This window comes from Cygnus olor, chromosome Z (assembly GCF_009769625.2).
Source record: "Cygnus olor isolate bCygOlo1 chromosome Z, bCygOlo1.pri.v2, whole genome shotgun sequence".
In the NCBI taxonomy this organism is placed as follows: domain Eukaryota; kingdom Metazoa; phylum Chordata; class Aves; order Anseriformes; family Anatidae; genus Cygnus; species Cygnus olor.
Genome location: NC_049198.1, coordinates 66,140,836 through 66,166,014, shown reverse-complemented (window position 1 = coordinate 66,166,014; position 25,179 = coordinate 66,140,836). Strand labels below are relative to the sequence as shown.

At 50.1% G+C, this 25,179-nt stretch overlaps 2 protein-coding genes across 2 annotated transcripts in view; one reads left to right on the top strand and one right to left on the bottom strand.

Annotated features, from left to right (window-relative positions):
• The first annotated feature begins 888 nt into the window (after nt 1-888).
• On the top strand, nt 889-11,686 carry LOC121062215. Its single transcript, XM_040541952.1, has 3 exons — nt 889-1,460; nt 1,608-2,388; nt 11,531-11,686. The coding sequence occupies exons 2-3, from the start codon at nt 1,699-1,701 to the stop codon at nt 11,684-11,686; spliced, it is 846 nt and encodes a 281-aa protein (XP_040397886.1). The 5' UTR covers nt 889-1,460; nt 1,608-1,698.
• Nucleotides 11,687-15,829: 4,143 nt separating this feature from the next.
• CORO2A (coronin 2A) overlaps nt 15,830-25,179 on the bottom strand; it is a 52,251-nt gene continuing 42,901 nt past the window's right edge. The window contains exons 5-12 of the mRNA XM_040540784.1: nt 24,795-24,974; nt 23,836-23,952; nt 22,295-22,399; nt 21,837-21,933; nt 20,625-20,737; nt 20,125-20,215; nt 19,584-19,849; nt 15,830-18,790 (exon numbers count right to left, since the gene is read on the bottom strand). Coding sequence (XP_040396718.1) covers nt 18,659-18,790; nt 19,584-19,849; nt 20,125-20,215; nt 20,625-20,737; nt 21,837-21,933; nt 22,295-22,399; nt 23,836-23,952; nt 24,795-24,974 — 1,101 coding nt within the window. The 3' untranslated portion in view covers nt 15,830-18,658. The remainder of the gene's footprint in view (nt 18,791-19,583; nt 19,850-20,124; nt 20,216-20,624; nt 20,738-21,836; nt 21,934-22,294; nt 22,400-23,835; nt 23,953-24,794; nt 24,975-25,179) is intronic.

The following is a 25,179-nucleotide window of genomic DNA, read 5'->3' as shown; positions in this document are numbered from 1 at the left end:
TCCCAAAGAAGGACCATATCTCACTGTCAACAAGGAAATGCTTCTTTTCCCTAAGACAGAACTCAATGAAAGAGTAAGGCACGAAATGAATCCACAGACAAGCATGTAGCAGCCAGACTATTTTACAGACAATGAAGGCCCAAGCTCTCTCCTATTAAAGTCAATAAAAGTTATGCTAATTCTAGCTAGGGCTCTAATACCTCTCAAACATGTATCAGGTTTGTATGGCAAGGGCTACCAGCAGGGGCCTGCAGGGGTGGCCTATGTGAGCAGAGCCCAGCAGCTGCCCCATGTCAGAGCAGAGCCAAATCCAGCTGCTCCAAAAGGGACCCGCCGTTGGCCAGAGCCAAGCCAACAAATGATGTTGTTTGCGCCTCTCTGAGAGCATATTTAAGAAAGGGAAAAGAACTGCTACACCACAGCAGCTGAGAGTGTGGAATGAGATCCAGCCCTGCAGCCCCCAAGGGCAGTGCAGCAGGAGGGCAGGACGTGCTCCAGGCAGGCAGCACAAGTTCCCCTGCAGCCTGTGGAGCGGCCCCTGGTGGAGCAGGCTGTCCCCCTGCAGCCCATGGGTCCCACATGGAGCAGATCTCCACGCTGCAGCCCGTGGAGGAGCCCCCGCTGGAGCAGGTGGATGTGGCCTGGAGGAGGCTGCGGCCCATGGAGAGCCCCCGCAGGAGCAGGTCCCGGGCCGGAGCTGCAGCCCGTGGAGAGGAGCCCACGCAGGAGCAGGGGGTCTGGGGGGAGCTGCCGCCCGTGGGGGATCCGTGCTGGAGCAGTTTGCTTCTGGGGGATGGATGGACCCCGTGGTACGGAGCCATGTGGGAGCAGTTCTTGAAGAGCTGCTGCCTGTGGGCAGCCCCCACAGGCTCAGTTCGGGAAGGACGGCATCCCATGGGAGGGACCCCATGTGGAGCAGGGGAAGAGAGGTGATAAGACAGCCTTCTGGAGTATCAACCATTCCTTTCATTTCTATGTCACTACTAGTTACTGGCCTCCCAAGAGAAGTCCTGTGTCTGATCCCCACTCTCTTAGCATGCTTGTTCAACCAAGTTGCAACCCACTTAATGGTAAATCAAGGTGAAAAAAATTAAAGAAAAAAGCCACATCAAAACACCAACCCAACCCAACAGTGTTTGTAACATGTGGGGCAAAGTGCTCCAGGCCCTGTTGGGGCAGATGGCCCATGGTGACATCACTGAGCGATGGGCTGTGACCTCGCAGCCCTCGCTGCTTATCTTGGGGCGCCAGCAGAGGCCACGTCAGCCTAGCTCGTGGCTGGACTCCTGCTGAGCGTGTGTGCGAGGCTTGGAGCACCGAGCAAGGATTTGGTGGAGCCGTGCTGTGGGGCCACTGGCAGCTGTTCTCAGTGCCCGTCCCCACAGTCATTGCCCGTGTTTCCCCAGCCCTGCCTGGCTCAGGCAGCCGGGGCCCCGTGGGACACGCTCGCAGCAGCTCAGGTGAGCTGTGTGGGGACACGTGGCCCGGGGCAGCCCACAGGAAGGCCCAGACATGGGGTTGGGGGGGTTCCTGCAGAGGTGCCAGGGGGGCATTGCCTCTGCTCACCCTGGCACTGTGAGTGACCTTGGCCTCTCTCCCTTGTGCAGATTCAGACAGCCTTTGGCAGCTGCAGCGCCGGGGCAGGGGAGCAGCTTCTTCACCTCAGCTCTCCCCAGCCCACTGTAGAGCCCAGTGGCCATGGATGTGCCATCGGACTGGACCTGCCCAGCCTGTGGGGAAGGTCGGGACGATGTCGCCTACATGACCCCCTGTCTCCACCAGCTGTGCTATGGCTGTGCCCTGCGGTGGGCAAAGAAGAATCCATCGTGCCCCTTCTGCAGGGAGACAATCAAGACCATAAAGTACTCGGTGAGGTTAGACGACGATTACCTGGAGTGTGCTGTCCCAGAGCCCGCAGAGCACTCTGCTGACAGCCAGCAGGATGAGCAGGGGGCTGTGGAGCCAGTGCCCAGGGCTCCTGAGCTCAGCTTGCCGCCCGAGGTCTGGGCAGCCTTCTTCAGGGAGCACCCAGAAAACGTCGAGCCCCTGCTTGCGTGGCTACAGCAGGAGCTGGAGGCAATCTCCGGCTCCGAGTGGTGGGAGGTGGCTGCAGGTCTGAGCACGGTGATCGGCTTCCTGTGCATCTACGGGCTCGACGAGGAGGGCTTGGTGCGAGCGCTGCAGCCTTGCCTCAAAAACCGGACCCTGCCTTTCGTGGTGCGGCTCATCACTGCCGCTGTGGAGCTGTGCAGCACAGAGATCCGCCGGCTGCGTGACCGCCAGGACGCCCATGCTGCAGGGGGCCAGCAGGACAGCCCCGCGGCCACCCACAGCCACACCACCTCTCCAGGGGAGACGCGAGCCCCTGCCACCACAGAAGAGGAGGAGGCACCTGAGGAGCCAGGGCAGGCAGCAGCAGGTCCCTCTGCCCAGGGCAGGGACTGCTTGCCTGGGGGGCGTCGGCGTGCCCCGAAGAGGGGGGCCAGCAGCAGCCTCCAGGACTCTCCCCAGCCCCGCAAGAGGCCACCCCGACGGCGGCACTAGGCGGGCACCCCACGGCTGGCAGCATCACATCTGAAAATAAAGAAATGTTACTGAAAGAGTCTCTCTCTTATTGACAGTGCAGACATTGCTGCTGTCCATACCCATGTTGGTTTCACAGAATCACAGAATCACAGAATTGTAGGGGTGGAAGGGACCTCGAGAGGTCATCAGGTCCAACCCCTCTGCCAAAGCAGGTTCCCTAGAGCAAGTTCACAGAATCACAGAATCACAGAATCATCTAGGTTGGAAGAGACCTCCAAGATCACCTAGTCCAACCTCTGACCTAACACTAACAAGTCCTCCACTAAACCATATCACTAAGGGCTACATCTAAACGTCTTGTAAAGACCTCCAGGGATGGTGACTCAACCACTTCCATGGGCAGCCTATTCCAATGCCTAACAATCCTTTCAGTAAAGAAGTTCTTCCTAATATCCAACCTAAACCTCCCCTGGCGCAACTTTAGCCTATTCCCCCTCATCCTGTCACCAGGCATGTGGGAGAATAGACCAACCCCCACCTCACTACAGCCTCCTTTAAGGTACCTGTAGAGTGCGATAAGGTCGCCACTGAGCCTCCTCTTTTCCAGACTGAACAATCCCAGCTCCCTCAGCCACTCCTCGTAAGTCTTGTTCTCCAGACTCCTCACCAGCTTCATTGCCCTTCTCTGGACTCGCTCAAGCACCTCGATGTCCTTCTTGTAGTGAGGGGCCCAAAACTGAACACAGTACTCGAGGTGCAGCCTCACCAGAGCCGAGTAAAGGGGGGACAATCACTTCCCTAGCCCTGCTGGCCACACTGTTTCTTATGCAAGCCAGGATGCTGTTGGCCTTCTTGGCCACCTGAGCACATTGCTGGTTCATATTCAGCCGACTATCAACCAGTACTCCCAGGTCCTTCTCTGCCAGGCAGCTTTCTAACCACTCATCTCCCAGCCTGTAGCGCTGCTTGGGGCTGTTGTGCCCCAGGTGCAGGACCCGGCACTTGGCCTTGTTGAACTTCATACAGTTGGCCTCAGCCCATCGGTCCAGCCTACCCAGATCCTCCTGCAGAGCCTTCCTACCCTCAAGCAGTTCAACACACGCACCTAACTTGGTGTCATCTGCAAACTTACTGAGTGTGCACTCAATCCCCTCATCCAGATCATCGATAAAGATATTAAAGAGAACTGGCCCTAGTACTGAGTCCTGGGGGACTCCACTAGTTACCGGCCTCCAACTGGATTCAGCTCCTTTCACCACAACACTTTGGGCCTGGCTACCCAGCCAGTTTCTAACCCAACAAAGCGTACACCAGTCCAAGCCACAAGCAGCCAGTTTCTTGAGGAGAATGCTGTGGGAAATGGTGTCAAAAGCCTTACTGAAGTCAAGGTAGACTACATCCACAGCCTTTCCCTCATCCACCAAGCGCGTCACTTTGTCATAGAAGGAGATCAGGTTTGTGAAGCAGGACCTGCCTTTCATAAACCCATGCTGACTGGGCCTGATCGCCTGGTTGCCCTGCAAGTGCCACCTAATGACACGCAAGATAATCTGCTCAATGAGCTTCCCTAGCACTGAGGTCAAACTACCAGGCCTATAGTTTCCCGGGTCTACCTTCCAGCCCTTCTTGTAGATGGGCGTCACATTTGCTAGCTGCCAGTCGACTGGGACCTCCCCTGATAGCCAGGACTGCCGATAAATGATGGAAAGCAGCTTGGCCAGCTCCTCCGCCAGTTCTCTCAGTACCCTCAGGTGGATCCCATCCGGCCCCATCGACTTGCGTACATCTAAGTGCTGTAGCAGGTCGCCAACCATTTCCTCGTGGATTGTGAGGGCCACAATCTGCTCCCCATTCCCTTCCACCAGCTCAGGATACTGGGTATCCAGATAACAACTAGTCTTGCGGTAAAGAATGAGGCAAAGAAGGCATTAAGCACCCCAGCCTTTTCCTCATCTCTCGTCACTAAGTTTCCCCCTGCACCCAGTAAAGGATGGAGATTCCCCTTAGTCCTCCTTTTCGTGTTAATGTATTTTTAAAAACATGTTGTGTTATCTTTAACAGCAGTAGCCAGATTGAGCTCCAGATGAGCTTTGGCCTTTCTAATTTTTTCTCTACACAGCCTTACAACATCCTTATAATCCTACTGAGTGGCCTGCCCTCTTTTCCAAAGATCATAAACCCTCTTTTTTTTTCCTAAGCTCTAGCCACAACTCTCTGTTCAGCCAGGCCGGTCTTCTTCCATGCTGGCTCGCCGTTGGGCACATGGGGACAGACCGCTCCTAAGCCTTTAAGATTTCCTTCTTGAGGAGTGCCCAGCCTTCCTGGACTCCTCTGCCCTTCAGGACTGCCTCCCAAGGGACTCTGCCAACCAGTGTCCTGAACAGCTCAAAGTCTGCCCTCCGGAAGTCCAAGACAGCAGTTTTACTGGTCCCCCTCCTGACTTTGCCAAGAATAGAGAACTTGACCATTTTGTGGTCACTCTGCCCAAGACAGCTCCCGACCACCACATCTCCCACCAGTCCGTCACTGTTTGTGAACAGAAGGTCCCGTGCGGCATCTCCCCTGGTAGGCTCTCTAACCAGCTGCGTCAGGAAACTTATCTTCCATGCTCTCCAGAAACCTCCTAGACTGCTTCCTCTGTGCTGTATTGCATGTCCAGGATATGTCTGGGAAGTTGAAGTCCCCAACGAGGACAAGAGCCGATGATTTCGCAACTTTTGCCAGCTGCCTGTAGAATTCCTCATCCGTCTCCTCATCCTGGTTTGGTGGTCTGTAACAGACCGCCACCAGGATGCTTGTCTTGTTGGCCTTCCCACCAATCCTAACCCACAGGGACTCAACCTTATCATTCCCAGTCTCAGTCTCGAGTTCCACAACATCAAAACACTCTCTAATATACAGCGTCACACCACCACCCCTTCTGTGCTGCCTGTCCCTTCTGAAGAGCCTATAGCCAGTCATTGCAGCACTTCAGTCATGGGAGTAGTCCCACCATGTTTCAGTGATGGCAACCAAGTCATAGCTAGCCTGCTGCACGATGGCTTCCAGCTCCTCCTGTTTGTACCCCATGCTGCACGCACTAGTGTGGATGCAGTTCAGCTGGGCCATTGCCAGCTCCCCAGACACTGACGTTGTTCCCCCGGCACAGTTCTAATGACCCTTATTCCATCCCCGTTCCCCATCCCCAAGCCCCTTCTTACCTAGTTTAAAGCCCTCTCAATGAGCCCTGCCAGCTCCTGTGCTAGTGTCCGTTTTCCCCTCAGAGACAGGTGGGACCCATCTGCAGTTAGCAGGCTGGATGCCGAGTAAAGCGCCCCGTGGTCAAAAAAAAAAACAAAATTTCTGCATTGGCACCAGCCTCTGAGCCATCTGTTTATCAGGTGGGCTTTCCGGGTCCTCTCTGTACCCCTCCCTGCCACTGTAGGGATGGAGGAAAGCACATAGGCATCCAGACGCGTCTTGAGTATCTCCAGAGAAGGAGACTCCACAGCCTCCCTGGGCAGCCTGTTCCAGTGCTCCATCACCTTCACCATGACGAAGTTCTTTCGCACGTTGGTGCGGAACTTCCTGTGCTCCATTTTGTGGCCATTGCCCCTTGTCCTGTCCCCACAAACCACTGAAGAGAGGTTTGCCATAACCCATTGTCTCCCACACTTCGTGTATTTATAAACATTGATAAGATTCCCCCTCAGTCTTCTTTTCTGAAGGCTGAACAGACCCAGGTCTCTCAGCCTTTCCTCATAGAGGAGATGCTCCAGGCCCCGTATCATCTTTGTGGCCCTCTGCTGGACTCTTTCCAGGAGATCCTTGTCTTTTTTTGTAGCGGGGAGCCCAGAACTGGACACAGTACTCCAGGTGAGGCCTGACCAGGGCAGAATAGAGAGGGAGGATCACCGCCCAGGACGTGCTGGCCACACTCCTTTTAATGCACGCCAGGATCCCATTGGCCTTCTTGGCCACCAGGGCACACTGCTGACTCATGGCCAACCTGTCTTCCACCAGGACCCCCAGGTCCTTCTCCTCAGAGCTCCTCTCCAGCAGGTCATCCCCCAGCCTGTACTGATGCATGCAGTTGTTCCTTCCCAGGTGCAGGACTCTACACTTGCTCTTGTTAAATTTCAATTGGTTTGGTTTCTTCCTGCCCAAAGTTTCTTCCTGCCCAAATGCTGTCGATCCTCAAGATATTGCAGGGATGGTCTTCTGCAATGCACACCTTAACTGCAAAAAATGTTGCACAGCACTCTCTCCAACTCAATAATGCAGAAGGTGCAGTGCTGGAGGAGATGAGAGAGAACCATAGCATGCTGCAGGTGCCCCAGTGGCAAGCCCCCTTTCTCCTACCATGTATCTGTGGCAGATCTCACATCTCCTGGAGAGCCACTCTACTCCTGTGCTGTGTGACACTAAATGCACAAGAAATTAATAGAAAATCAGCTATGGTACTAAAGTAACCTAATTAACACAATTCGTTTGACATTCCAGAAAACAAGTAGGATCTCAGGCGGCCCTGCTTTATGATAAACACAACTCAATTTAACCTATGTATTTTTATACAAATCATCAGTGTAAGACTACACTAAACGCAAAGACACATTCGACTTCTTGTGATCCAATCTTCAGTGGTTTGTTAAAATCTCTATAAATAACTCTGTTTTCACAGCTCATCTTTTAGTATCATTAGATAAGCCCTTTTTCATTTTCAACAGAAATCTTACGACATTCTCTCAACTACCTGCTAGCACTTGCTGTACATGAAACAACGCCCCCCCCTTCTGGGCTACGGCAAAGTTGCACTTAACTTGCGGAGAAACCACTGCAGAAGAATGGAACAAACTCCTATTAATGTTTACTGAGAGTGTTCCGTAATTAAACTACCTGACCGGAACAAGAAGAGCCTTAAGGCCTATACATAAAGAAGACAAGCAAGTAAAGAAAGTGGGGTGGAGAAATCAATAAAGTATTGGACTATGGGGCTTTGCATTCAATGTCAGCTAAGGGCACTGATAGCTACTACAACTGCAAGTAAGGATCTGTCACCATCTCAATAGTCAAATAGGAATGATCTGGACCTCATTGACTCCCAAACTCTCAGCGTTTCTTTAAAAATGTTCAATTCACCGAACTAGAAAGGCTGGAATGTGTACTTTAAAACAAGCGTTTAATTAAAGCTCTCGTGTTTTTGGACCCGAGCACAGATTCTATGACCAAAGACCAGATCTAACAGTGGACGTACATACAGAAAGGTTTCTAATAACCGACCACAAGTTTTAAGAGGAAGTGCAGTCACAGATTTGTGTGAAATCTGCAAAATGTTAAGCATCCAATTAACTTGTATCTATTGCTTCAGTCACCTAAAATAGTTTTGACTGACCTCCAGCGTTCCCGAAAACTAAAGCTGCTACAGACTATATTAGAAACAACCACCCACCACAAACAAAAGCTCTCGGCAAAGGAAGCCAGTCAGAAAAATCTCCAGGGCCTGTATTTCGCAAAAGAAATTGGTGCCTCAAGGACACAATCCTGATAGCCACCTGCAGCAAAGCGTAAGGCTGCAAAGGAGAACCTCTACACGAGACTGCCTTTTGGTCTTTTAGAAGTGCCAGACTTTTGCTTGGGAAATCCAGCCCAGAGGAGAAAAGCAGACCACAATTAAGAGTAAAAACATTGGAAGGCACCTGCAGATGAAAAGCAATGGCAGAGAAAGAGGCGAATTTGCAAACAGATGGTATCCAATGTCCCCTCTGACATGACACATACGGGAGATTTGAAAAGCAAATACCTGTTCCCCTGAGCGGTGGCTGCAGAACATGTTCTCAGGAGTGCCTTGCAAACCTGATGGCCTTCACGGATCTCTCCCCAGGTCCTGCAAAAAGCTGGGGAGAGAAAGCCTGAGAGCTGACACCATGTCCGTAATGCTGCCTTGCCTCTGCCTGCTCTCCCGCAGCTGAGTGAGCTCCGAGAGGCCATGTGGGAGAGGGTACACTGGCAGAATCTATCCTTCAGTCTCACAGAGATAGGCCAGCCAGGAAGTATAAAGGTGGTATAAAGAGGCTTTGGGATACACATGCTTATGGGCTGGTCTGCTTCAGGGCTCCTGGGAACTCTGGCTCCCTGAACAGTCCCACCAGCAGTCCCACAAAGGAGAAGGGGAGGCCATCAAACACTGCTCTTCTGAAGACATCTGTGCTGGAACAGTATGGACTGCTTCTGCACCCAAAGCAGCTTCCCCTCTGTTTCCACGGGTCCCTGTTTAATCACAATGCATTAGAAAACCTGCCCACAGGCTAGGCAGAGTCCAGTATGTCTTTCTACCTAGGCAGGAAGACAGATACCCTTTTCTTCCATTTTGTACCCAAGTGCAGAGGCCAAGTGTCCAGACCCCAGAAGAAATGTCAGCCAGGAGCCCAAATCCTCAGCCTGGCAGTCCTCAGCCTCCAAGGCAGGGGCAGGCTGACAGCCACAGCAGGGCAGGCTCTCCAGATGGGCCAGGATGTGAAGGGGCTCTGCTCCCAAATTATCTCGCCTCCCACTGCAGCCTGGCGAAGCTTTGGGATCCACACAGTTATGGTGTGGCCACCCATAGTGTGCCAGAGGACTATGGCTCCCTCACATGTCCTAGAAGCCTGCCTTCTTCCTGTTCTGACTGAGCGGCTCCATTGTCTGTAGTCAGGCGCCTACACACCGAGCACCATGTGTGGCACATGGCTCTCCAGCCTGGGGAGTGGCAAAGCCCTGCCTGCACTGCTCACAGCAAGGCCTGGCCTCTGGGCATGTGCCGTCCTGCTGGTGTGTGCAAGTTGCTTCAGGCTGGCAGGAACCATGGCAGCAATGGCAGAGCTCCCTTAGCACAGCTGCAGCAGTCCCTGTTGAGGCTATGGCCATCCTCATTTTGATCGCGGCCAGGAGGTGCTGCCAGGGGATGTAGATGTGAGAAGAAGCTCCTCCGCTGACAGTCCCTCCTCCACTCCCTTGTGCTGCCCCAGTGCAGGTGGCTCCTGTGGCCAAGGCAGTGTCCCCTCTACCTGGATGGGGAGCTCACTTCCTCTTCCTATGCTTCCTGCCACACTCCCAAGTCTCATGAGCCCAGCCTAGCTGAGGAGCCAGAGTCTGGCCATTTCTCCAATTATCTTGCCTTCTTCCCCGTTCCCCCACCACCAGATGACATGGCTGTCACACAATGCAGACTGGTCCCTGCTGCACCTAATCAGTCTTCACATGTTGTGCAAAGCCCAATTCTTCCCCCACACTCCTCCCTCCTGAAGCCACACCAGGCCTGACCCATCGGTCACGCAGTCCTTGACCACCACCGCCTTGCCTTGGCCCAGCACTAGGGATCTAGTACCCAGGCTGGGCAAAGCGTGCCCACCCCTCCCTCGTCTGTGCATGGGGCCTGGCCTGCAGGCTGTGCCAGCCCTGCCCTCCAGCTTCCTCCCTGCCCAGGCCTGCCCCGAGCCAGGAGAACTACCCCAATGCCCAAGGCATGTCCCCAGTTGCTGCCCAGCTCCTTCTAGCTGGTGCCAGGGGGTGCCAGAGATATGGAGAGTTATGCCCTCGCTCTGATGCTCTCCAGCTACGGGCAGCCAGGAGGATACAGTCACTTCAGCTGCAGGCCTTGACACATTCTCAGGTGTTCCATGCACTGTTTTCAAGCTGGCCATCTGCCCCAGGGAAAGGATTTGAAATGACCAAGCTCTTGCACCGGGTTTCCCTGGCTCCTTTAGAAACACCAGTTTTGAAACCCTCCCAGGACGTTTTCCCACCTCACAACCTGCCCTGATGCACTCATAAGTCATAACAAAGCAGAGTCTTTGTTAAATATATATATTTTTATTATAATAATTATTATTTACTTTCCACAAATATGGGAGCCTGGCTGAAGGTCTACGGGTGTTTAGAAGAGAGAGGATCCATTTCAGTAGAGGAGGTCAAAGTAATTTTGCTAAAAGGCTGTCCAGGCTGGCAGGGAGTGCTTGCAACTAGAAAAGTAAAGGGAAAGGAGGGGCTGGGAAAGGAGGCGGTGGTGACCTAGGAAAGGATCCTGAGAACCGGCTACCAATCCTGTCTTCAAAAAGGGCAAGAAGGAAGATGTGGAGAACTATAGGCAGGTCAGCCTCCCATAGTCCCTGGAAAGGTACTGGAGAAAATCCTCCTGCAGAGCATTTCCAAACAAAGGGAGGACCAGAAAGTGCTCAGGAGTAGTTAGCCTGGATTGCTGAAGGGAAAATGCAAAGCTGTTTCCTGAGGGCTGGTCTTGTCGGTAAAGACTGAAGCAAAAAAGGCATTCAGCAACTCTGTCTATTCCATATCCTTTCTCGCCAGGGCACCCACCCCGTTCAGCAGCAGGCTGACATTTTCCCCAGTCTTCCTTTTTCTACTGATGTATTTGAAGAAGCCCTTCTTGTTGTCCTTGACATCTGTGGTGGTTTTACTTGGGTGGGCAGCCGAGTTCCACCAAGGCCGCTCTCTCACTCCCCCTCCTCAAAGAGGAAAGGGGGAGAAAATACTACACAAAGACCTCAAGGTTTGAGATAAGGATGGGGAGATCACTCAACAATTATCATAACGGGCAAAACAGACTCAGAGTAGGGAGATAATAAGATTTATTGCCTATTACTAGCAAGCTAGAGAAATGAGAAACAAAGGAAAGAAACCAAAAACACCTTCGCCCCATCCACCCTCTTCCACCGCCTCCCCCCAAGCAGCACAAGGGAAGGGGGGTATGGGGGTTGTGGTCAGTCTATAGCACTTTGTCTCCACCGCTCCTTCACAGTCACTCCCTGCCCCTGCTCCCTGTGGGGTCCCTGCCACGGGATGCCATCCTTCCCGAACTGAGCCTGCGGGGGCTGCCCACAGGCAGCAGCTCTTCAAGAACTTCTCCCACATGGCTCCGTACCACGGGGTCCATCCATACCCCAGGAGTAAACTGCTCCAGCACGGGTCCCATGTTTGTTCCCATGAAGTCCAGGGTCACAATTGTACTTTCTGTCCTGCTTCCTCTTTTCAGGAACCTGAGCTCCACGATATCATGGTCACTGCAGCCAAGGCTGCCCCTGACCTTCACATCTGGAACCGCCTGGACTGTTTGTGCCAAGCTGTGTGGTCTTTCCAGCAGGTATCAGGGTGGTTGAAGTACCCCACGGGAACCAGGGCTTATGATTGAGAGGTTACTTCCAGCTGTCTGAAGAAGGCTTCATCTACTTCCACTTCCTGATCAGGTGGCCTGTAGCAAACACCCACAACAGTATCAGCCATCGTAGCCTGCCCTTTAATCCTTACCCATAAGCTCTCAAATCACTCTTCATCCACCCTTAGGCAGAGCTCCATGCATTCTAGTTGCTCACTCACATAAAGAGTAATTCCACTACCTTGTCTTCCTGGCCAGTCTTTTCTAAAAAGCACGTAGCCTTCCATGACAGCATTCCAGTCATGTGAGCTATCCCACCACATGTCCATGATTGCAATGAGCTCATTACACTGGTGAGGTCTTGTGTGTTCTGGGTTCTCCAGTACAAGCAAACTGTAGACACACTGAAGTCAGTCCAGCACATGCTTGGAGGGCCAGCTCTGACATGCTGCTGTTGCAGCACACCCAAGAGGCAATGCTAGATTGTGGGGCTTTGCTCCAGTGCCCCCCTGCAGTTCCCACATCCCCTGCTCCAAGGGACCAACACAGGTCCAGCCTAGCATCAAGAAGAGTGACTTCTTCTCCCTGCGTGGTTAACAAGGGGGCATCATCTCTGTGCTCATCTCTACTTACAGCTCCTCAACTACACCAATGGTACAGACACACAGGATGGGAAACAAAAGAAGGATGACAAATGTTATGGAGTCCAGTTCCCTGACTGAAAAAAATAGATCCATTTAGGCCAGAGTTGGTTAATTCACTGAGCTCCTTGCCTTACAGTTCTCCATGCCTCTTCCAGTGGAAAGTGTCTGAATGAGATGTTCTCAGAGAGCCTGGGAAAACTGATGGCCTCCACGGAGGTCTCCTCAGGCCCTGGGAAAAGCAGAAGGGAAGACATGTGAGGTACCACCATGTCCATTGTACAGCCTTGTCTCAGCCCAAGCTCCTGCTCAGCAAGCACGGTCATGCAAGTCTGCTTGTCATGCAGGAGGTGCTATGGTGATCTGGTGAGTGTTGCCTGAGTAGAGGCCAAGCATCCAGACTCCAGAAGGTAGGCTGGCCAGAAGCCCAAGGGCCTCACCCTGGTGGTGTCCCCAGTGGGGCTGGGTCTCCAGCTGGCCCAGGAGGCCATAGGGCTCTGCTCCCCAAACAGACTTGCCTCCCCAAGGTGGCAAAGTGGTCTCTGCAGGGCTTTGGGGTTTGCTAACTTACAGGCTGGCCTCCTGCAGCATTCTGGGTGATGGTTGTTCCCTGACCAGTCCCACCAGGAAGCCTGCAAAGGTGAAGAGGAAGCTATCAAACACACTCCTCTGCTGACATCTGAGCTGCCATGGTGCTGTCACAGTGCGGATGGCTCCTGCACCCAAAGCAGCATCCCCACCACGGTTTTCCTCCCCACGGTCCTTGATTGCCCACAGCCAAGGGAGGCAGCACTTCCTACCTCCTCCGACTCGGTGCCTTTCGTCTGCACCACAAACAAATGCTGTGCACCGCCCAGCGCAATGCCATCAATTCTCTGGATGTGATGAGGGTGGGGGGTGTGTCACAGATCCAGGAGCCTCCCTGGTGGCTCTGGCCACTGCCTCTCAACCCTGAAGACATTGCGTGGCTCTCTTTCCTGGCTGAAGATCCAGGAGAACGTGTCATGCCTGAGGATACGAGAGAGCCATGAGGTGCTGCAGGTGCCCAGCAGCAGCCCCCATGCCCAGCAGTGTAGTAGCAGCAGCAGCACCACTCACATGTCCTGGACAGCTGCTCTCCTCTTATGCTGCGTGACCAGCTCCATGGTGCGGTGGTCAGCAGCATGCAGCAGGGGAGGTGCTGGGCACTGAGCTAATGTGTGCAGCCCATGCCTCTCCTGCTTGGAGGGCTGCAGGGGTAGAGTCCTGCCTGTGCTGCCCGCAGCAAGACCTGACTTCTGGCCATGTATCATCCTGCTGGCAGCTGCAAGGAGCTTCGGTCTGTCTTGGACTGCAGCAGCACCAGCACAACCTTCACTATGGCCACCCCTATTGTGACTGTGGCCATCCTCATTGTGACTCCGGCCAGGGAGGCACCAGGAAATGTGTGGCCAGGGGTGCCAAGTAGGGGTGATGCAGACTTGACCCCAGGCTGACTGTGGCCCCAACAACACCTTGGCCCTCTACCCTGCTTAACAGCAAACCTCCGTTGGTCTGGGAGCAGAAGTGTCCTGCAGCCCTGTCCTTGCCACATAGGGCCATTACTTCAAAGTGCAGTGTGAGCCATCTCTGGGTTTTGCCCTTGCTGCAACCTCACTGGCACTATTTTCAGGGACCAAGGTGCTCTCAGGCAAGGGCAGGATTCGGAAAGGCATAGCCCATAATGAAGGGGCTGCCTTTGGGGTGTCTTCAAAGGGTAGAATTCCTGGGTATATCACAACTTGAGTCACTGCACTATGTAGGTTGACTAAAGTCCCACCATGACAGGCTGAGCCCTGGAGGTATTCCTAATCCCCCTATCCCTAATGAATCTTTAGTGGCACCACAGATTCACACAGAGCTAAAGGAACAAAGCAATGCAAGTGTTTAATCAGGACAAGGAGGTAGAGGTGCTAGACATGGCCTGGAATACCAACTGAGTGTGAGCTCATCACAAGCACCAGAGCACCAGATTCACGTTTAACAGGTTTGAAATAACTGAACACAGGGCATAAGAAAGGGCCTAAAAGAGCAAGTTGGATGCTCTTGGTGTGGACTTGGACTTGCCGTCAGCTAGCCTGCAGACCAACAACCCACCCATTAGCGGAGACAACTTCCCTGCCAGCTGCCGGGGAAGATGAGATTGAACCTGGTGCAGTTTGAGCGTGGTGCAGACCTTCTGGGGAAAACAGATATCAGAGGGGTGGCTCATAGGACGTGGGTGAGAGCCATAATTCTTGCATTTGTGTTATTTGGAGAGGAGCCTCACAACCTGCTCTGATGTACACACAAGGCTTTGCCTGGCAGCTGTCCTCAATTTCCCACCTTCCTCATGCCACTGCAGAGGCCCAAGATCTCACCTGAGAAAACCAAAGATCCTTTGGGACTCAGTCCAGAGACTTTTGTCTAGTTACCCAGAACTAATGAATGCAAAATGAAAAGGAGGCCAAATCTTTTCATAAAGATTTTCAATTTTTCAAATGGATTCTCCTTTTAGGTTTCAAAGCCTGTCAAGGCGGCTAATGACTCTGCAACTGTCCATCAGACTAAGGTTCTGGGAAAGGTTGCCCAGCCCTGGGGCTGCCAGATGGGCAGGGGGCAGTCATCCCCTCTTGTCTCCAGACAGCTGCATTCCCCATAGGTGCATGGGATAGATAAGGGACCAGTCCTCAGGGACTGCAGATGTCTTGATTCATGCCTACATGAAGTGTTCGTTAACTATGGCACAAGCTGCAATGGACAGCTTGTGAAATGGGACTAACAGCAGTGAAGATATTCCAGAAGGTTGATAGTAACCAAAATGTGAGGAGCTGGAGGTCACCCTCTTCTGGCAGATAACTAGTGATAGGACTAGGGGGAATGGCCTCAAGTTGTGCCAGGGGAGGTTCAGGTTAGAAATTAGGAGACATTTCCTCTCAGAAAGAACAGTCAGGCATTGGAACAGGTTGCCCAGGAAGGTGATGGAGCCACCGTCCCTGGGGGTGTTCACAGAAAGGTTGGACATGGTGCTTAGGGACATGGTTTAGTGGTGGTAGGGGGATGGTTGGACCAGATGATCTTGGAGGTCTTTTCCAACCTTAGTGATTCTATGATTCTACATACAGTTCACTACATTGCTGCAGCACTCTGCTAAATCAAAATCCCATGTAACGTCAAATATCTTCAGATATGTAAATTTGGTATTAATATACTAAACATTCCTTATGTGGAATATCTAAAGAAGCCTGGTCAGAGCATATTGGACTGCAAGGCAGCTTGGTCAGGAAACACCTCACCATGCAGTATGACCTTCCAGACGGGGGTGGTTTACTCAAAACAACATACAGAGCTATGTAATGCAGAACTGTTTGAAATGGCCACCCTCTTGCAGCATCAGGGGCAGATGGGAAAGATACACAAAGACAGAGCTATGTGCATAAGGCTGGGTGCAACCTGCCTGCTAACATAAGGCCATGCCTTCACACAAACAAAAGAGACAACAGGCAATACTCCTTTCTGACAATAACAAACCAAGAACCTTGTATTAAAAATTCTAAATATATTTATTATTCAGTTACATTTGCTTTTCATTGCACAATTTTTTTTTTATCCCCATGTTTTACATTTTTTTACAAAGCTGTTAGGAGTTTTAGAAACTGTTAAAATGATCATGTAAGTCAATTTAGGCACAGTTCATTAACACATAACTACATTTTTTTCCACTTATTTCTCTCTGAAAATTTTATGGTTGCATTCAAGCTCCAAATTGAAACACATTTCACAGTCTACACTTTTATGGGCATCCTGTCTAAAAAAGAAGTTTTGATTAAGTAGTCTTGCCTTATCAAAGGTCGCCAGCAAAGCCTAAATGAAAGCAACTCCTTTTCCAGAAATGCTGAAATCAACACAACCCTAAGATGAGAACCATAGTGGCTGACCAATTTTTATGCTATCCAGATATAGCATGACAAAGAAGCAGTCCTCAAGGGGACATAAAAGTCCCCTGAAAAAAATTACTTTAACTTGGAAATAATTTAAATAATTTATTCTGTATGAAAATTAAGCAAAAAGTATCCAGCAAATAAAACACACATGGTGACAGGGAAGGTGTCATATCATGTGTACTGCTGGGGTTGTGTCAAGCACTTGCTCTTCTGATGACAAGAGCTTGAAAAACAGTGTTGTATTCCTGGACTAAACTGAGTGAAAATGGCTTTGAAGTCTGAAGCTGTCAGGCCTGCTGGACATGGCTGAAAAACTGTGAGCTACGAGATTTCTTAAATAGCTGATCTCTTTGGTGAGAAAAAGCCTGATCGCTTCTAGTGTAAGATTCACGTTTGATTTAAAGCTGTGTCTGGGGTGAGCTGTTTTCGCATACATCTGCATACTGCAGTGTGCACAGGGTGCGGGAAAGTCCACTCTAGAAGACTTGAAATAAGCTGAAGTTTGGTTCAACAATGTTGTCGGAAATATATTTATTTATTTATTTATTTTTTACAAAAAGAGTAGTGTTAAATAAGTGACCAATGCTAAAGGGCTTTTCCTGAAAAACATAACAGCTATCCCCTCTCTGTAACGTTACAGAGACAAAAATGTTCATGACTTTTTAGCACCCACATCTGTTGCTGCTGTGTAGAAATTAATTAAATATTTTGAAAGCTGGGTAAAGATTTTGCTGTAGAGAAAATGAGATGCCAAAGTCTTTGTATGATTCTCACATGGGAGCATTTAGTGCCTGTGAGTTCCCTCCTGACTACTGCTTTCAGTGGTAACCAGAAGAGCATCTCACATGAGCACAGGCGGTGCACTGCCTTTAATCCCCTTCATGGGGGAGTCATGTTTGCAGGAGCTTCTGATTATACAGATTTTTTATTTTTATCTTTAACTTTGGTAAAAAAATCAGGCTTCAGGGAACCAGCAGGAAATACTATTCACTCCTACATGTGCCACAACAGATGTGCACAGTTACAGATTAAACAGCGTTTTCTTGCTCTGTCTGAGACAAGGACGTCTGCACGAGCTCTGCATTTGGGGCAAGGAGAATCATTCCCCCCTCGGGAGCTGCTGCTGCACTCAGGCCCCAGGGATGCTGACAGCACATTCTCTTCACGATCTGCCCCATCAGCCCGCATCCCTCAGGAGCAAACGAGACAAGACCCCCAGACACCAGCAAGGCATGGGGGTGTCCATGCTCTTCCTCTGTGTAGCTGCTGACCCAGCTCTGCACAACGGGGACAGCCTGCATAAATACGGTCACAGGTGCCAGCTCTGAAACCAAGGGTGGGACCTGCAGCCTGCACCTGATCTTGCCCTAAGCAAAAGGCTGGGGAAGCAGCAAACTGGCGAGCAGAGCACAGATGAGCGGAGCTGAAGGACTTGGGGTGATGGGGCAGCCCTGAGAGAGGTGCAGGGGACTGAGCAGCACAGTCTGGAAGGGGGAGCCCAGAGACACAGGGGCTGCAGACATGGGATGAGGTGCCAGCACCTGGGAGCTCAGGAAGCAGCAGCTGTGGGCACAAGGACATGCAATAATTCAGCAGCCGGGAAGGGCTGTTCATGGCTGGCCATGGTCCCACGATCCACCCGTCATCGAGACTGCACTTCTAGCACTGTTGCTGAAAGATATGCAGCAGGCTGGGCGTCTTTGGTAGAAGGAGGGGAAGAAGCCACTGGCTCAAAGGACCTGGAGACCTGCAGCTTCTCTGGTGGCAAACAGCCCACATCACTGCCCCTTTAGAGTGGGACCTCCAAACAGACAATCCTCCTTCACCTATCGCCAAAGTGCTGGCCCTTGGCAGCCCCAGTGCAACCTCCTGCATTGAGCAGGATTATCCCCAGCACCAGGTCAAGGCAACTGCAGCTCTGGCAAGCCACCTGCTGCAGGGCCAAGTTGTGAGGCAAGAGGGGGGCATGAGGATTGCTCTGGAGTCAGCTGCAGAGCTGTCTCCCAGGGCAGGAGGACAGCGGTCACGAGAGCCATGCTCTTGTGTCTGTGGGTGGGAAAAGAAGCCAGCAGCTGCCTTCACTCTCCCATCCTCATGTCATAGGGGCAGCAAAACAGGTTGTGGTCCTAGAGCTTAACAGGTGGCTTCTCCAGGACAAGAAGAGCAAGATTTTCCAAAGTCTTACTACCATTAGTGTATGATCTTCTGACATGAGTGAGTGGACAAGCAAGAGGACTCTGAAGAAGCTCGTCAAGTCCATCAATAATTGTGTGGTGTCAACCGGGGAAATGTGACCATCACAAGCCAAGGAAGTCCATGCTGCCTGAAGCATCAGCTTTTCCCCCAGACAAAAAATCTAGAAGTTCTCTGTAGGACATGGAGTCTGCTGCAGCTGTAGAGGTGCAAAGAGCTGCAGACCAGCACCCTCAGTACCTGCCAGTGCCCATGTGGAGGTTTCTGATCTCCAGCTCCAGCTGTTTAACTTGGACATCTCTCTGGTTTACCACCTCACGTAGTCTACGTATTTCTTCCTGTTGTCGGTAAAACATCTGCAGAAGCTGGAACAAAAGACACATTTTACTTCCTTTACACTAAAGAAGCACAGACCGACCCTGTCAAGTGCTACCAGTCCTGCCACATCATTTCTGAGAAAAATGACATCTAAGGAGGGGGCTTTCAACCAACAGACTGGTCATCAGAAGTCTCCTGCTAGCTTGGGCTGTGAACATAAGTCTTTCTCAGAAACATTTGGCAATGCTACATCTGCTTAATTCAACAGAAAATACAGCCTTCCTAATGCTGATGAAATAGAGTATTTGGACTCTAGATTCCTAGATCTGCCACATCTCCAACTCTGACCTTAGGACCTTATCCTTCTTCCTTCTGATCATGCTCTTTCTTCACTGGGTAAGCTGAGCGTGGCTTTTCACTGTGCATGCAGCAGAGCACCCAGCTCTGAAAGAGTTGCTTCTGTAACATCAGGGGGCAGGCTCAGAAACACGCAGAATAATATCATTTTCACACCACAGGGAAATTCAGTTCTGTAAATTCCTACCCTGTCAAGCTACAGATGTTAAAATCTTGCATAGTTGAAAAGGGTGCCTAAGCATGGCTACAGGAAGAAAAGCCTTCCAGGGTTCCTAAATGCGAACAAGCTGCATGTACCCAAAAATGTCCCTGAGCTGCCAATGACTATGGGCTTTCCAGTTACCACAAAGATGTCACACTGGTCCAGGCTCTGCAAAATAAACCCTCTCTGGATCCTGCTACGTTGTGAATGGCACCTTTTGGCCAGCTGACTCTTGAGTCTCCCCTCCCCCAGCCCCAACCCTTCAACCCAGGCCTTCACACCTCATTTTCAGTTTTTGGTGGTGGGCACTCAAATATGTCAAAGCCATTGGAAAGATGTGTTTGCTCCTTTTTTGGCAACTTCTCCCCCACTTCCAGCTGCTTTCTGCTGTCTTGGATTTCAGTTTTCTTCCGCATCTCCTCTGGTGCCGTTTTTCCTCCCCAGCCTCGGTGATGGTCAGTAGTTTTCAGGACTGACTCTGACTCGAGATATTGCGGTAAGGAATTCACAGCTCCAGAGCCTGGTCTCAAGGACACCAAGAGAGGTCCTAAGGAGGGAGGCAGGTGACTGGTTAGCACTCAAAAACCACATTCAGAAACCTGCAGTAAGCAATTCTTTCAATCAACCTGCAGGGATAAACATGGAAGCACTTGACAGGAGAGTTTTCTAGAGTTCACAGCAGCCACTAAGTTATTTCAGTCTACAGCTATATTTGTTACATCTCTCCTCTTCCTCCTTTCCAGTTTCTCAGGCCAGAGGGCCAGCGGCATCTTACCCAAGCCCTGGGGAGCTGAAGGGTTGGGGAGCTCTCCATGTGCTGACCTTTGTTAATACCGTTCAGCCACTCCTGCGCTGTCAGTGCTGGCTGGGCTCCAGTGGTCAAGGGGTAGATGTCTTCCTGGTATGACTCCGACTGCAAGCAAACAAAGGAGTGACTACATCAGAAAGGTTTTGGTTCAGAAGGATCATACTGGAATGTGGTGGAGAAAGAAGCCTGTTTCACCTCAGCAAAGGGAGTATGCCAAGAGCACTCACTGCTGTGTACAGCCAGTTGACCTGACAGTTAGACACACGAGCAGATCAGATTGCTGAGTGTGTCTTGCAAGAGAAAGTTGGCCACTACACGGAGATCTGGGTTAACCAACCAAGGATAGTTGGCAGGGCTGCCCTACTAGCTGATCAGCTTTATGCCTCAGACAGGGAAAAAGAAAATCACTTGTTCTACCTGCTCTCCTGCCACCCAGCAGGCACAGAGAGGAGGCACTGCCCTCTTATTCACTGATATTTATCCCTGACACAGGCATGACCTGAGGCTCACTTACCCGTCGAGGCACAATCATGGAGATGGGCTCGATCAGGCTTTTAGTTGGGATCAGTTTGTAGAAACGGAAAATCTCACAAGCTGACACTTCAAGGCCTCTCTTTGGCATCATTCCTGGTGGGATAGCATAAAAGAAACAAGGTATAAATCTCCTGAAGAAAGCTGGTGTCATCCATCATGGAAAAAGGACCACCAAACAAAAGACCACTGAACAACAAGAGTCAGAGTGCCACCTCAACAGCAGCATGGTCTGAAATAGTGACCCAAAACTGGTTCAGTGTCACAAATTACAAGTAAAATTCAATCTTTTTTTTTTTTTCCGTCAGACCACGTGGTTACACACAGAATATGTGGTTCTCGTGCTGAACCTCCTGTTCATTACTCCTTCTCATGAACTGGAATTAGAGTGACCAGAACTGAGCAGACCTTGCAGGTGATGTCACAGGATTGTCAGAATCGGAAGTAACAGAGTTCCAGACACTTTAACAACACCAAATAGCTGTTTTAGTCAGCCCAAAAGCCCTTCCAACCCACTATCCTCCTCCCAGTACTGTCCTAAACCAGAATGGAGTGTAAGGGTGTGAACATCAACCCTCTCAGCCAGCACCATATGTGTTTCAGGGACTGGATGGGCCCCACAAGATGTCTAACTTCTTGGTAACCTCAATGAAAAAATCAGTTTTCTTTCCCATGCACTTGTACGCCCAAAAGCCTAGAACCACGCCAATGGCATTAGCAGAAGAGATTGCCTGTCCTTGTAAACTGTGTTTCGCAGTGTCCTACAGAAGCTTTGATTTCTACTGATATCACGCACATTCATTAAGCAGTAGATTCTATGTGGAGGACTGTTGCTCCTTTTCTTATGCATTCATCTAAATGCCACTCTGAACTCCACTCCTCTATGTTGTATTTGGTGCGGACAGTATTGGGAAAGAAGCCATTGTTCAATAACTTTAGCGATATTTTTGATCAGAAAAAAGATGATGTGAGGGAGGTAGACTTGATATAGCCATGCCTTTTAAAAACAGTTGTACACTTCCATTTCATGAAGTGATTTTTAAAAAGATTATGACAATAAAATCAGGATGCTGTGCACTGGAGGGAAACAATGGCAACAGGAGTTCAATGCTGGAAATCCTGGGGCAGAGTCCCAAAGGGCAAGGAACACTCTTTACCTCCAAATGTAGTGTTACACATACACAGTGACACTCACCAATTCCTTTCTGTGGTAAATGAGAATGATATTCCGTCAGGTAGTTCAAGTATGGTTTCTCAGGGCTTATCTCATAGTACCGTATATTTCCATCACCCTAAACACAAAGGAAATGACCATGACCCAAGTTCTGCTATGCAGCATGAGGCTCTGAGAAGAATGTATGGCCCCAGAAGCCATGCAAGGTCAAGAATGTAAGCACCTCCCATACAAATATTTACCCCTAAATTGCTGTGTGGGGAAGTTAGGGCTCTGCAGTGTACCTTCCCACAACAAACATGGCTTGTCTGCAGTAGAAAACATGGCCTGACACCGCAGCATCCTCAGACCCCACCCCATCAGTCCTCAGGTTAATGTGCCTTCGGAGCACCCATGACTTCGGCCTGAACTATGTTGGTGACACAACACAGACTAAGAGGAGAATCAGACCAGCATTTGCTGACACAAAAGGCACTTACCTTTCCAACAAGGTAAAGCATGTTCGTGTCTGAGTCATAGAAGGGAAACAGGAGCCCTGAGGAGCCATCCAGATCCTCCTCCAGTAAAGGCACAGAAAGGTCATTCTGGGCAGGACACAAGAAAAACGAACAGCTAGAATCACCCATCAGTCACCTCATGTCAGGAACACCTTACTTGAACCCCACCTTGAAGTGACAGGTGAGAGCAGCTCTTTGATGATCCTAGGCTATGACCAACTTCTCTGAGCTGTGGGCCATGCAAAAGCTCCACAGGAGAAAAGCTAATGAGCTCTTGACAGAGTGCATGTCAAGACATCACCAGGTACTTGGTGACGTTTCAGGGGTAGATATAATAAGAAAAGCTGTTTGCCTCTACATGAAGGCCATATGGGCCGCCAGACTCAGGAAGATGAAGGGCATGTCTGCATTGTATACTGAATTACTTGGGTTCCCTTACTATCTCTGTTTAAGGTGATACCTTGACAATAGTGCACCACCCACCACAAGAGCAAGAACAGCCTACAGTAGCTGACAAGTCTCAGCGCTGCACTGTGAGAAGATGCGCACTGCACGGGCAAAAGTCCCCATCAGCCTTTTGCAGCTAAGCCTGGACGTAGCATACCACTGTGTGCACAAGTCTCATACTTCTTGTACAAAGCCAACCCTGCACTGCTGAAGGGAGCAATTCAGCTAAGACCAGCAGTGCAGAACAGAGCACTGAAACCCTGACGCGAATCCATGGTGTTACCCCTGGGCTTAGCTTTGTGGGAAGCCTTTGGATAGCAGCACAGCACCCTGCCCCTCATACACAAAGAAGCCATGTCCAAACACAGTCAAATGGAAAATCAGAGACTTGGTCTACCAGCTTCATCTGGTACAAAGGGTGACAAAGAGTGACATTGAGAGAAAGAGGCAGAAGGCTGTGCTGCAAAGTAGCTGATGCAGAGGGACAAAGTGATATGGTGAACAGAGGAAAAGTATCTCACTGCATATTAGGGGGGAAGAGAAGAGTTTCATGAGGCTAGGAACCATTATAATAGGAAAGCATGTCTTGCAATTGACAAGTGCCACCTCAATACTCCAATGTAAGGAATCACTGGAAATAAAATATAAAAAATAAAAAATAAAACAACAACATATTTTCCTTCCTTGAGGGCTTTGTTGGAGTATGTTTGTCTAGAATTCATTTGCCTCCTAGTACCAATAACGATTTTGCCAATAAGAGCACTAAGAGCTACTTTTAGCTGGGAACTACAGTGACCATCCAAAGGTCCCTTGAATTATTTTTTTCCTGCAGTAGGCACAGCATTATCCGTGCTCTGGTGGATTTCTACGCACAAAGCTTTGAGAGTTTCTTCAAAATTTATGCTCAGTTAATAGTATCATAACAATAGAACTTATCACCCATTAAGAACTTGACAGTCACTTCTGAATTGCTGTTATAAACCAATTCTTGGGTATTTGGCAGGTGCAAAAGTTAAAGTGACAGCAAAAGAAAGAAAACTGAAGATGGTATGGTAACAATTGCTGGTTCAACTCACTTGATCCCATAATGCAATTTGCCTATTATTCCACCGAGATGTTCCAGTAGAGAACAGCTTTTTCATGTTTCCAAGGAACAAGACTTTATTGACTCTGTGAGACTTGTAGTTGGCTTCCTAAGAAGAGAAAACACACTGCATGAGTAAGAGACAGCATCTTCCCTTCCTTCATTAAAATAATGGAAGGAGAAATCACATCAAGGCAAGAAAGCACCTTCCACTGCCCATGAAGCTTATCTGGGTTGGCTAAGGCACATCAGGCCATCTTTGTGTAGCTACATTTCACATTACATGACACTTCTGGCCCCAGAAGCCATGCAAGGCCAAGAATGAAAGCACCTCCCAACAAAATATTTAGCCCAGAACTTCCATGTGGGGAAGTTAGTCACACCTGAAATATCTCCCCAACCTGGCTGAAACTACAGTGAGCAGGATTTCAAAGCCATCTGAGAGAAGCAGCCTAAACTCTTCAAGCCCACGCCCAAAAACCCAGTCAATTCACAAGAGGGCAATCCCTATTAGTGGTACTGTTGAACTTTCTGTGTACACAAATACACAAATGTGTGCAAATACCTCCAAAAGGCAGTCAGCATCACCTTACCAAGAAATGCAAAGTACAGACAAATGTACACTTGCATCCACCTGGCCACCTGATCTCTACCGGTCACCCTAAGGAATCCCACTGGAGTACCCCTAGAGGACTGCAGAAGGGAACTATGAAAGCAGTGCACTTCAGGAAGGGTTTCAGGGAGAGAAGAGCTTGTTAGCAATATGCAGAGAACCTGTTGTCAACAGTGGCAGCAATTGTTTCATGAAAACTAGAAGACAATATTACTCTCTGATGCCTTGGACAACACTGGGCACAGATCTGTCTTCTCTAATGGCATTGAGTCTACCCAGAAGAGGAAACAATCCATGGGTGAGATCAGCTGGACCACAAACCACCGAATACAACCTACTTGTAGGACTGTTCCTGCACGAGGTTCTATGACACGGATCTTTCTGTCCCGGCAGGCTGTGGCAAGGAGGCTGCCATCTGTGTTGAATGACATGGAAAGTATCACATCTTTGTGAGCATCGAGGATCTTCACTGGGTTCGAGAGGATAGCCTCCCTCGTGTCAATGTTCCAGATCATTATCTGGGGTAAAAGAAAAAAAAATCAGACATTTGCTGCCCAACGAAGTGGGAGCTTTGTGTACCCTCTTTACTTCTTCCTTCTCTACATGTGTACGTCTTACCATCATGAGTTGCAGTTCTCCAGTATTTAAAATAATTCCTGGTGCTTAGAGAAATATATCAGGGACATAGTGTCTGTTCAGAATCTCTGATATTCTCTTTTCTTT

Bases quoted from the DNA above. Each gene is read 5' to 3' on its own strand.
- LOC121062215 (XM_040541952.1), top strand. From the start codon at position 1,699: ATGGATGTGCCATCGGACTGGACCTGCCCAGCCTGTGGGGAAGGTCGG. The intron at 2,389-11,530 runs GCACCTGAGGAG...TCCTCTTTTCAG, and splicing joins CCACCACAGAAGAGGAGGAG to GAACCTGAGCTCCACGATAT.